Below are 14,054 nucleotides of genomic sequence, written 5' to 3'. Positions count from 1 at the left end.
GGACAATACTGTACAACCTGCTTTGTGGCAGCCCTCAAGGAAGGCATACCTGGTAATAAGGGTTATTTGTAGATATGGAGATGTTCGGATATATTAATGGAAGAACAATGTGTATATATTAAATCCTCGTGATTGTGGGAATGCCCAAATTGTTATTAAAATTGCGCTCTTTAATGAGTATTCTGTAATCTCCATTACCTTTTAATTACTTATTTCACCTTTCTTTTTGGGGTACACATATAGCACACAAATTTAGAAGTTTATAGAATTAAGATCTTACCTTCTAGCAGACGCAAGGTCGCCTCTTTCGACAGACAACAAAAACTTTTTCTCCTCCGACGAGAGTTGCCCCTCGGTTCGAGAAGGAGGCACTTCTGTATCCATCTTTGGGGGGACCTTGGAGGCGTGGTTGATTAGACAGTCGCCATCGTACGGGTCACAATCCCCGGTTTCTTCGTCCATTTAGTAGGTTGTAAATGGCGTATTTCACTTCTACATGGCTCGCCGAATCACCTTTGACCTACCTGCAAAGAAAAAAAAATGCATACATAGTAAATCTTGTTATATTTCTCTTGTTGCTCTACAACTCTCTCTCTCTCTCTCTGCGATAAATAAATATACAAATTCAAGCTGTTTTCGTAGACAGGAATATTAGTTACTTTAGGTTGACTACGTAGACAACTGTCGTTTCTAACGATGGGATCTACTGTGGTTTATTATTATTAATATGGATGGGTTCTTGTGGCAAGCATGGTATTTATGATCATTGTCCATCCACATCGTGTGGAAAAGACTTCGGAAACCTACCGAAGCATACGCAATTTACTGATACAACACGCTTATGTCTCGTCGCCTTAATTTCCTTGCTACAAATTCAATCAACGACCACAAATATATAAAAAAATTCAATTAACTCTTTCACATGAGGGCAACCTCTAAGAGGTAAAACACCTGAATAAAATGCAGCCTATCTGCATGTCGTTTCACGCTCTCGTGGGTAGCAAAGTTTATAGAATCGCTGTCATCCCCACACCGGGTGGAAAAGACCTGAGTTCGAGTCCCGTCGATGACGTGAGGAATTTTTAAGGGCTTTCTCATAACGTGGCTGAGTTAGTTGGTCTCAGGCAAGGGTATCATGATTTTTTTCTCCCGGAAACTCTGGTTTTTTCGTCCAGCAAACAGAAAATCGACCACAGAACACATCCAATTTACAGAGTACATAAGGAGCATTATGGCCTTAGTCCCTGATGCTCCTAAAACCTTACTACAACGTCTTTTCCCCAATATAAAAACATCTACAGTATATATAGCATGCAATAATCTGGAATGGGTAGAACTATTTCAGTATAATGACAGAAATGTTATCAATATATTTCCCCCTAACATCTTATGGATGGAAGAAGCTCATAAGCAGCCATACTGATCAGGAAAAAAATAGTTGTGACCTACCCAATAAAAAAAAACTGCTGTACAAACTGTAGCAATGTGGCATTAAGGGTAACTTGCTGCTATGGATAAAGGGATGGTTAAGTGGAAGAAGACAGAGAGTGGTTATCAATGGGCACTGCTCTTCTTGGATTAATGTTATTAGTGGAGTCTCCCAGGGTTTAGTTTTGGGCCCATTGTTGTTTCCTGTATTTATTAACGATATTGATGAAGATATATAAGGCTTAATGTCCAAGTTTGCGGATGATACAAATGTTGGCAGGGTGGTTAACGATTGTCATCAGGGTGGTCTACTGCAACAAGATCTTGGCAAATTGGGTCGACTGGCTAAGAAACGCCAGTTTAAGTTTAACATTGACAAATACAAGGCATTAGTAGTGTCAGTGTAACTTATCAACTGTGTGCTACTATACTCAAGGTAGTGGAGAATCAAAAAGACCTGGGGTAATTGTGCTGTCAGATATGAAATTCTCTGAACAGTGCAGACATGCTGCCAGGACAGCTCACGGGGTTTTGCAAAAGATACACAGAAACTTTGCTAACAGGGATAAGAAGGTTATTATTAATTTGTACAAGGCTATGATTAGGCCGCAGCCGCATCTTGAGTGCTGTATACAGGTCTGGAAGGCTCACTTTGGGAAGGATGTAGAACTGTTGGAACGGGTGCAGAGAAGAGCAACCAGAATGGTGAAGGGAAACAAGGGTGCTGTTACCTAGAAAGGCTTCACTTCTGTAAATTGCAGCTTTCGGAGACTAGGCACAGAGAGGTGATCTAATTGAGATGTTTGAAGGTTTGAATGGATGAATGTGAATGGCATTTCAACTCTTGCTGAGACTACGCATATGAGCGACCATAAATTTAAGTTGAGAAAGGATGGTTGCAGGATAGATGTCTGGAAGTTTGCCCTCAGCCAACAGGTGGTTGATTGCTGAAACAGGCTTACATCTGTTGTGGAAGTGGATGGGCGCGTCTTCGACGTCATCGACGGGACTCGAACTCAGGTCTTTTCCACCCCGTTTGGGGAGGACAGCGATTTCACCAACTGCGCTATCCACGAGAGTTTAGATTCGGTAATCAATTAACAATAATCCTTTTGTGTTCCAGTGGAAGAACAATGAATCTCCAAACATCCGGCTGATGTATGGAGATTCTTTGTGCTTCCCACTGTATGCTTTCTAATTTGAATTCAAGATCACAAAAATGTAGCCAAGTTTCATCACCAGTAATCAAACGAAATAAAAATCCATCTGGATTAGCAAAAATTAATTTGAAATTCTCCTTTGATAACTCTACCCTCCGATTTTCGTCAGGAATCAAAGGTTTTTGGGCGCCCATTTTACATAAACTTTGGACATGCCCAAATGCTCACATATTATTGTTAAAATGCTTCCAGAATTTTTTTTTTAAATGAAAACTAAACTCCGAACCCAGAGGTATTAGAACCTATGGTACTTAAGACCATGCATGGGTTGAAGGTTGAAAAGATGAAAGAAGATAGTTGTTGACATTAGACTTGAACTTCTGAAGATTGTAATTTTCAGTAAGCACGTGTGAAGGAAGGTCGTTCCAGAAAACGGAAGTTGAATGAATAAATGAGAAAGAAGAAAAGTTGGTTCTGTGAGTTTGAAGTTGGACAGTAAACGAATGTTGACTGGTTTACAACACTTGTTCTGACTGCTTCGGAACAGAGAGTGGGAATTATAGAAGCCAATTCAGAAGAAGAGTGCCCATGGAAGTATCTATAGAAAAGTCGTGCAGCAGAAACAGTACGTCTATGACACAGAGTGGAGAGACTCTGTTAGAGATGAGTCATACATTAACCTAACTGCCCTCTTCTGAATGGAATCTAGAAGCCTGAGAAAGGGGTTGGGAACACCGCCCTATATGTGGGAACAATATTCAATGGTAGGGCGGATTTGCGATTTGTACAGCGTGAACAGCTGTTTTGAAGAAAAGTAGCGCCTAGAGCGAAAGAAAAAACCCCACTTTTTAGATGCAGAAGAAACAATATTTGTAATGTGCTTGTGCCAAGAGAGATTAGAAGTCAGGGTAATCCCCAATAGATATATATGATCTTGCCTAGAAGCCAAACCAGAGTGTCATCGAAAATAAGCATTGGACCAGAAGAATTATCTTTGCGAGATATAAGACAGAACTGAGTTTAAGAAGGTTTGAAATCAACTAAGTTATATTTTTGCGCCACTGAAGAATTCCCTGGACATTAGCATTTAAGAAATTAGTAGTAGTAGTGGCATGTGATGCAAGAAAGCAAGTATATTAGCTTATGCAGCATCAGCCAAAAAAAAAAAAAAAAAAAAAAAAACACCATTATCCCTCCAAATGCCTGTCCAGTTCCTCCTTAAATTTATTCAACCTATCAACTTCCACAACGACAGACCGAAGTTTGTTCCAGCAATGAACCACCCGCTGGCTAAAGGCAAATTTCCGCACATCTATTCTACATCTGTCTTTTCTTAATTTGAATTTATGCCCCCTTAGGTTCGTAATCTGAACAAGTGGAAGGATCCCATCATTATTCAGCGTGCTCAACCCATTCAAGGCCTTATACACCTCAATCAGATCACCGCGCAGATGCCTAATCTCCAGCCACTGCAATTTGCTGAACTTAAGCCTCTCTTGGTAAGAAGATCCCTTCATTCCCCTCACCAATCTTGTTGCCCTTCTCTGTACACGCTCAAGCAAATCTACATCCTTCCTAAAATGAGGCCTCCAGACCTGTACGCAGTACTCAAGGCGTGGCCTGACCATTGCCTTATACAGAGGGACAATCACCTCCTTTTCCCTGCTAGCAAAATTCCTATATATCATTGACAAAAACTTCATATCTGACTGCACAATTACTCCCAGGCCTTTTTCATTTTCTACCACCTTAAGTGTAGTACCACACAGTTGGTACGTTTCTCCGGGGGTTACTTCTACCCATATGCAATACTTCGCATTTGTCAATGTTTAACTTCAGTTGCTACTTCTCAGCCCATCTGCCCAAAATTTCTAGATCCTGTTGCAGTAACACACTGCTATTACTGTCATTAACAACCCTGCCAACCTTTGTATCATCTGCAAACTTCGACACTAAGCCTGATATACCTTCATCAATATCACTGATAAATATACAAAACAACAGTGGACCTAACACCGAACCCTGTGGGACTCCACTAATAACATTAGTCCACGAAGAGCAGCACCCATTGATTACCACCCTCCGTCTTCTCCCACTCAACCATCCTTTTATCCATTGTAGCAACTTACCCTTAATACCATTCTGCTCCAATCTGTACAATAGTCTTTCTTGCGCAACAGTGTCAAAAGCTTTCCTGAACTCCAAATATATGATATCAAAATTATTTTTTGCATCCAGTTCCCTTGTAACTACATCATAATATCCTATCAAATTTGTCAGACAAGACTTTCCCTTAACAAACCCATGCTGTGTCTGAATTACTGCTGCAGTCTTGTCTAGATGATCCTGCAATGCATTTTTAACCAGTGACTCCATTATTTTACCCGGAACAGAAGTTAAACTAACTGGTCTGTAATTACTCGTGTCACCCTTCGATCCCCCTTTGTGAATTGGGAATACATTTGCACATCTCCAGTCCGTGGGAACCTCCCCTGAGTCCAAGGATGCTCTCATAATTATGGCTAAGGGTTTGCTTAGTTGCTTTGCTGCCTCCTTTAATATAACTGGATAGATCCCATCCATCCCAGGTGCTTTTCTTACGTTTAACTTCAACAATTTCTCTTCCACTTTGCTCTCAGTTATTACAAGATCATTAAGCACCCTGCTACAATTTGATAACCTTCTGCCATTTTCAAACCTTAATAATTCCTCACGTGTGAATGTAGATGCAAAATACTCAGTTTGTTTGCTATCTGAGCAGGATCATCAACAGTCGAACCATCGATGTCAAGTGGACCAATCAATTCATCCTCTTCCTTTTAGAGTTTATATAAGTAAATAAATCTTTGCTGTTTTTCTTAGCATCCTTTGCCAAAGATTTCTCGTAATCTGCCTTCGCTTGCCTAACCTCCTTTGCGACCTGATTACAGACTAGCTTATATCTGCCATAGGCTTCTTAGTGACTTGATAATTTATATGCATTCCATGCATTTTTCTTCTGCCACGAGTCTCATTAATTCATTTGATAACCATTTAGGCCTAAATGGTTTAGTAGCGGATATCCAAGAAGTTGAAGCTGTTTGTGCAGGCAAGGTTTCTTAAACTGGAAGGTGGAATGCAATTTTTTGTCATCACCAAACCTATGGATAGAAAATCGGTAGATTCTTTTGGAGAACACCAGCTTTAGTGGGAAAGTTAAGACAGAGAGCCATCTACCCTCAGTGAGCGGTCAGAGAGAAAACTGGATACCCAATTACAAAAAACAGTTGGGAAAACTATAAGATGGAAGCTTATTTAGAAGACCTTTATGTACATGATCAAATGCCTTTGAAAAGTTAAGAGGAACTGTTTGAGTTTCACCAAACTTTCCCACTGAATTTGTCCATAGATGGGCGTTAGCCAGTGGATGGACACTAACGAAATCCATACTGGCAGTCACTGAGCAGATGGAAGGTTTCTAGATAGTTTAGGAGTTGGCAGTTGATGTATGTCCCCATTACTTTAGAAAGAATAGGAATGTGCATTCAAACAATAATTGGATGGGAAGGATTTGTCGCGCTTTTTAGAATTGGCTGGATATGAACAAATTTCCAAGCAGAAGGAAACACAATAGTGGAATAAGAAAGTGTAAAAAAGCGATGCAGAAGAGGAGTGAGCACACGTTTTGAGAACAAGTGAGGAAATATCATCAGGACCTTGAGCTTTCTTAGCATCAAGATTGCTCAAAATCCTTCTGACATCCATTTGGCGGAAGATCAGAGGACGCATTGAATAGCGTGTGCTGGGAATGGTGGGAGGTGGTTTACCAAGATCATCAATTTTTGGAAGAAAATAGGATGCTAGCAGGTCAGCTTTATCTTTGGCCGAAAAGTGGCAATAGAACCATCTGGTTTCGATAGAGGTGGGAAAACAGAGATGGGAAAAATTTGCGGCCAATAGCTTTGGCAAGAGACCAGAATGCTCGACTACCATTTGGACAAGAAACAAGTTTTCTACTCTTCGCCTGTTTGATATCTAGTTTGGACTGATTAATAACTGCTTTACAATTGTTGCGAGATTTGGTGTAGGCAAAAAATGAACCTGGAGATTTGGATACAAGCCAATTACGATATGCGACATTATTCTCTTGAACAGCCTTAGCACATTTGGAAATTCAAGGTTTAGATAAAGGAGAGGTAAAGTGAAAGATGAGTAGAATGTTTGGATAACTGAGTGATACTTCAAATATTCTACTCATCTTTCACGGGTTTCTTTAACGTTTCTGCTCCGTTTGGTCAAATATTTGATTACTGAAATGCTCGATTTGCTGGATATTCATTCTTCTTCCATCAACCAACGTACAAAATTAAATCTTAGAAATTGTATATGACACTAACATGCAAATTTTTTTATAAGACATTTATATAACCTGGTATATAATTTATTTATACATTTAAACCCTATTTCAGGACTTTATTGCCCTAAAGTCAGGGGAAATTATTCCCATATGCTGGTCTGGCTTGATTAATTTCGTTTTTGTGCTGAAAAACTGGTATTTTATTATTCTACACTTTATGAAATCCATTTTATAAAGTGTAGAATATAGAGTCGAGAAATCAGATGGAAAGAAAACTTTAGGAAACCATTCCCATAACCCAAACATTTAAAGACAATTTTGGAGACGTTTCGAAATGGTCAGTACAGTGGTACACGCGTTAGACTTGATGGTAGTTCGAGCTCACGCTACCCTATTAAAAGTATTCAGCCCTTCGGTGCAACCCAACCAAAAAAAAAACTTACAAAGAGGTGAAAAACAAAAAAACACGGGGAGAATTGTAGGTCAAAAGAGGATTGAAAAGGGATTCAAGAAGTTGATATCTTTGAGAAGTTGCCTGCGGACATCTATTAAATTAAATGCAAACATTGGAGGTGCAATGCATTCAATATATGATCTCCATTGTGGTTTCGCTCTTTATCATTCATATAGAGAGGTCCGGGTTCAACTCCTGTTGAAGGCTGGAAGATTTATTAGATTTATTTAGATGATCCCAGAATGGTTCTAAATTCAATTCCGATTCCATAGCATTCCCTCCCCAGTTTTCCTTCAGAAATGATGTTACTATAAATTTGGAACATGAACTCTGATCCACTTCAAAATTTCAATGCTTAGGGGGATCTTTTTACAAAATTTTCATGTCGATGGGTTGACTTATTTTTGTTATAAATCATGAATTATTACTATTCGCTAACATTAAATAACTTGTTTGTAAATGTCCTTCGATATTTTCCACCAGTCCTCCTTCAGACACTAGTTCAATGTATTGGGCAATCTCTCCTCACATACACCTGACGATCCAATTCATCCCAGAGGTTCTCTTCAGGATTCAGGTCAGGCAACTGGGCTGGCCAATACAACTTTTCGACGCTCATGTGGTCAAACTAGACCATGAAAACATGACCAGTCCCTCAAATCATCGAGTGGTCTTGTTAAAATATCGGCCTTCCTCGACGCGCTGTCACAATGTAAGTAACGCAATTTGGTCCAGGCCATCTAGATAGACCTCAGCATTCGTGGTTTGTCCAAAACAACCAATGGTCCGAGACCATACCATACCATGAACAAAAAACACCATCATTTTTGCCTCCGCCAAAGTTCATTATTGGGGGAGGTAGCTTTACAACCATCTTTCTGGTAGACGTACCGCTATTCGTCACTCCAAAGTCCAGATTTACATTGGCCTACAGTCCAAGAAAGGTGGGTATTATATAAAGCTAGAGGGCGTCTGACATTAGCCAGGATGCTTAGTAGCGTATAAATATCTGCATGCAGAGTTCTGCGCACTGTACTGATGCTAACATGTATCCCAATCGTTTCACCGAGGACTTGTGTGCTGCGACAATGTCGACCTGCCTTCCGATCGGACGATTCTTTGCAGGACTCTCCTTTCACTTTCCGTCAGCCTTGGAGGTTTTCCTCGACATCTTGTATTCACAATGGTACTCTGTATCCTCAAAGGCCTACAAGCATATTTATAGTTGTGTCTGAAACCTGGTGCTTGGGTAAAGACGTTACCAACTATCAACAGAGGGGTGTCCGGATATTAATGGTACAGCAGTGTATAATGATGTACATTAGAAGATAAATCATGCGTGTAGAGCTGCTGCTACGAATTTTTATTTTATTTTTTAACTTTGGTCAATTTTAAACTCCCGTTCTTACGTGTGTGTGTGTGTGTGTGTGTTTTTTTTTTCCAGAAATTTTTAACTCCTCGTTATGGTCTTATTATCATGATTCAGACTAAACAAATTTTACCTAGAAATCATTCCTTAACTGGTGATTACGGTATCCTTTAATTAACAACAACAAAAAGGGACATATGGAGAGGATCGAGGTTCTGCTCGGAAGCAGTTCTTGACAGACAACCAGGATTGTTTGTATTGCGTTAACTTCGAAAGCATGCCAGATTCACACAATGGACTCAGAACGCTAATGAGATTAAATTTTACTTAGCATTGTGCGTGTATTGTCAGACTAACAAGCTGGCTCGTTGTTAAATACATGCAATTATAAAGGAAAAATCTTTACAATAGTTTATTTTGTTTATCTCTTTCGAAATCATTTGACATTTTTTGTTTTTGCCTAGGTTTCCACAAGCCATTCTCTAAATGATAAATATGTCCTTGGTAAGTAAGATTAAGTGACTTTTGTTTGTGTGTGTGTGTGTGCGCGCGTGTGTGCGCGCGAGAGAGAGAAAGAGAGAATTAGATATACATCTTGGGACAGTGAAATATGATGTCCCAAATAGTCAATCTTTTGTCATTCCTTCACTAACCATTGAAAATTAATGTTTGCGTTAGTATGCTATCCCTACCCTCAACAACCTTGATGTCTATTTTTTCTTTCTTTATTTCTATTTTATTTTGTTTTATTATTATTAGTATTTTTTTTTTTTTTCGGCAAAAGAACATAATGAAAGAACTTTAGAGAATTAGCATGATTGCATGATTTTGAAAACATACGTATTGAATTTTGCTTTCATCGCATTATTAAAAAAAAATAGTGGTGTATTTACTAAAACTTAAATAAATTATTTTCTAAAAATCATATTTAATAATTTTAACTATTTTCTCAATAAATTTTTTATTTTATTATTTTTATTTTATTCATTTCCTTATTTTCAATATTAAAAAAAGTAGAAAAATCTTTACAGGTTTTGTTTTCTTAAATTTTATGTTCTATAGAAAATAATTATTCATCAACTATATATCGACTTATAAATTCCATGAATAATTCGTCCAGTTTTTGCCTTCCCCTAACGTTCTACTAACCGCCTAGTTAGCCTACTAATTAAACCAACTCTCAAAAACTCCCAAACCGTTCTTAGCATTAATTTCATTACACAGAAAGGCATCATAAACGTCTTTAAATTAGAAATCTGTGTACGAAAACTTAAGAGAAAAATTTTCTAATCCAAAAACGCCATGAACATCAAAATTTCACTTTGAACTTTTGGGTAAAACGTGGAGTGAGCATGCGTTTGTTTAAATCGATAAATAGAGGAGATTTACCTGCGCGGAGGCTGTCTGGTAAAGGCGGTTATAAAGATACAGTTACATAAGGAAACAGGGGCAGTTATTTGCTCTTTGGAGAAAGCACTTTATTAGACATTTATTTATCCTTTAAGTGAACTTTTATATCCAGTGCATATTCTTATTGCAGTGAGTCCTCTTATCACAGCAATGTAGCTACACATTAATATTTATTAGCATCACTGGGTGTTTACCTTTCTCTATATCGTACATTTGAGGCAATAAGAGTAGACTAAAGTGATTCAAATGTAAAATGGTTAATTACAGAAATTCCATCATGGAATGTGGTTGTCGTTTACTCCCAAAAATTCCTGCAGTTTGGTTCCCCAGGCAATAACAACTTCGGAATTCAGATCGGAATTTCTCTAATAGTCACAGATCATCTCGCGTAGACCGCGCCTGAATCATGAATTTTTCATTTGAATGACTTTTAGTGGTTGATGCACGTTTTCAGAGCACTCCATTGATTTCTATCTTTAAATAAACAAATATTTAAATTTAAAAAAATTTTAAACTCAAAAATAATATTTTAAAATAAAATTGGTGTGTACATTAAGCTTTTTATAACATTTTATTTTTTCGAAAAATTTTATTAAACTTAAGTTTACTATTTTCATTTTTTCTATTTTTATATTGTAATTAACTAATTTATTATTTTAATTAAAATTCTTGATATATACATCCATAGAGCGATCTATACATTGGAAGAAAAAATATTTATGTTTTTAGTGATTTCCACAAGGTAGCGCGCCTATAATAGATAAAAAAAAATACGAGGCTAAATCTTTAAATCTCTAACCCATAATCGCTATTTCTTATAGATAAAAAAATATTATTTTAGCAACCAATAAATCGTGAATTTACAGAATTATACTTAAACTATAAACCAATGAATTACAAATGAGAAATGAATACCTGAAATATCTTCAAATACTTGACACTTTTTAGGAACTCAGTCTACCGAATTATATGTTCGTGTAACAGCCATATAACCATTCGTATCCATGGCAACGAAGGCCGTTAGCTTAGCAGAAACAAGCAGCGTAAATAGTGACTGGGTCACAATGTTAGTCGTACCTGAACATAAATTAACACGCATTGCTAAACCACTAAATGTATTTTTCCCAAGAACAATTTCAATCACGATCATTAAAGATTGGATGAATTTTTTTTTATAATTCTTTTGGAAATATAATAAAAACCTGAAGAATATTTTAAAGTCTCTCTTTCCTCCTACCTTCCCTCTCTGTCTATCTTTGAATGCAACCGCAGTGCGATGAACTTGTATCTAATAATACGCTTGTCTAATGAGTTATTATCCTTCTATGATTATTTGGGTTGTCTCGATGATTTAAATTCAACAACCATTTTGTTAGCTATCTTACCAATATAGAGCAAACAAGAGTGCATAGACAGAAAGAAAAACCACAAAAAACAGAGGTCAACAAAGCTTACTTACGACACACAAACAGTCCAAGGATGGATCCAAGCGATAGTCAGAAACGGTAGGTGTGTTCTCAGCACAATAAATATTTCTACGACACCTGACGAACATCTAGATGCAATAAGGGTTCTCCTCCATCAAGAAGGGGGCTGATGAGAAAAAGAATTGCAAGGTGGAGATTGCTATCAACTTTAGTATTCAGGAATGTTACACTCATCCTTCCATGTGCTTCGAGCATTCACTAGAGGAGGTGGGTGGGACCGTAAGAGCTACGGTTTATCGATCATTTGTTGCCGTGAAAGAGCGTCGTACTCTCTCTCTCTCTCTCTTTCTGTCTCTTCGGCTTCCTCGTGCTCCTGTATTTTCGTATTAGCTCTGATATGGAGTAGATTATTAGACGCTGATCTGGTCTCGGATCACTGGAGGATCTTTTATAGGTCTAATTGTAGTGAATGTGTCGGAGGGCTCGAAAAGAAACAACCCTCTACTGTGAATGCGCTAGTCGCTACATGCGCACACCTACTCATGTGTGCAAGTGCATATATCTATGCATTTGTACGAATACATATGCGAGCGCACATGCATATATGAATATATATGCGCTAGCTACAGTACATATATGAATTTCTTTATATATAATGTATGGTATGGAGTATGTTCTGTACCTATGTATTTGCATATATACACTAACTGGCTAAAAAATTAGAAACCTTTTGCAATTGGTGTCAGCCGATAATTAAAACGTACATTATGCAAATATAAGTTGTGACATGGTATAATCATAAGTTCCTTGGTGTCAGAAAAATACTGTACGCTTTCTTGGGGCTTCTTAGTCGATCGGGTCATGGAGAAGATAGGCGATCTTTCCGATTTTCAGAAAGGTGTTGGAGCATGTTTAGCAGGAGTCACAATTGAGAAAACAAAGGAAATCACTGGTATGTCTAAAGAAATCGTCTCAAAGTATATAATGAGTGGAAGACGAAAGGAGAAAGCAGTTCTAAAAGGAAGATATGCAGCTGAAAGTACGTACTTCAAGAAGGAGAATTCAGGAATTTAAAGCAAATTGTGTGTCAGGATAGAAAGTATAGTGTGCAGCAAATGACTGAAAAATTCAATTTAGGCAAAGAAAGACCATTTCCAACCGAACTATTGGTGGGAGTTAAGAATCTGGGGTATGGTAGTCGTGTGCTACTAAAGCCCCTTCTTTCTATAAAAATCGAAAGCTTCGATAGGAGTAGTGCCACCAAAGCTAGGATCGGACTGGAAAATGATTATATGGTCTGACGAGTCGTGATTTATACTGTTTTGTACCACTAGTAAGGCGGAAGTGTGGCGTGAACCTCATGAAGCCATGCATCCAGCAACCACACAAGCGGCTGGCTGGATGTGGAATCATTAACCCCAGGGGCTCACATCTGGTGAGTATGGGCTTGGCACACCCAGGGTCCTGAGCTGGATACCATCATTCTTCTCTTCTTGGTGATTCCCTTCTACTTCTCTCTCTCTCTCTCTCTCTCTCTCTCTGGGTAACTTGGAAATTTTTTTTTTTTTTTTTAGCTGGTGCAGCATAAGCCTCAGGCTTCCTTGCACTATATGGCTAGTAATAATAATAATAATAATAATAATGGTATGGGGTATGTCTTTTGGTACTGACTGGTCCGCTCGTACCGTTAGACAGTCATGTTAACTCCAATTAATATCATTCTGTCGACCAACTTCACCCTGCAATGTTTCATTTTTACCCGGATTCTTTTAAGACGACAACGCAGCTATCCACCACGCAAAAATTGTCCGAATGGTTCAAGAAACAATCCGAGGGTTTCCAACGTCTACCTTGGCCGCATCTTTCTCCAGATCTGACTTCAATTAAGAATGTCTGGGATATGTTGAAAAGGGCAGTTCGGTTTTGCATTTCTCTACGACAACTAACAACTATCCAGCAACTAACAACTATCCAGCAACTAACAACTATCCTGATGAAAGAATGGTCAAATTTGGAGCTAGACTCCCGAGATACCTAATGGAATCCATGCCACGATGTATACTGGCTGCAGTTAGGACAAAAAGTGAACCTACCAGATATTGATTAAGGTTTCTATTTATTTATTTATTTATTTTTATTTTTTTTTTTTTTGCCAGTGAGTGCATTCTGGTGAGCATATTTCTGTAATACGCTACCATACAAAAATATTAGAAAATTGGACTTACTTTCGATTCCAGGCGGAATAAACCATCACCTAGACGGGTTATTTCATTTAGATTCGTAAATTCATTTATTTATATTTTCTAATTATATTTTATTTATACTTTTTAATCATATTCATTTAATTAAAAACATTAGATCCGCAAACGAATTTTCGCACAATGCAGCAATAAGTTTATTATAATTGAAATCCATAGTCTGTCTCAAAGCAATCATTAATGCATTGTTATAAGAAGAGCAGGTGTGATCA

The 14,054-nt window shown here is 37.9% G+C and overlaps 1 protein-coding gene across 1 annotated transcript in view; it reads right to left on the bottom strand.

Annotated features, from left to right (window-relative positions):
* Window positions 1–14,054, bottom strand: part of Trpgamma (Transient receptor potential cation channel gamma) — a 173,561-nt gene that overhangs the window by 72,249 nt on the left and 87,258 nt on the right. The window contains exon 2 of the mRNA XM_090380001.1: window positions 281–524. Coding sequence (XP_090236127.1) covers window positions 281–462 — 182 coding nt within the window. The 5' untranslated portion in view covers window positions 463–524. The remainder of the gene's footprint in view (window positions 1–280; window positions 525–14,054) is intronic.

This window comes from Mastigoproctus giganteus, chromosome 8 (genome assembly GCF_048544385.1).
Source record: "Mastigoproctus giganteus isolate SK-2022 chromosome 8, ASM4854438v1, whole genome shotgun sequence".
Taxonomy (NCBI): Eukaryota; Metazoa; Arthropoda; class Arachnida; order Uropygi; family Thelyphonidae; genus Mastigoproctus; species Mastigoproctus giganteus.
The sequence above is the reverse complement of the archived record's forward strand: the minus strand, read 5'-3'. Positions and strand labels throughout refer to the sequence as shown.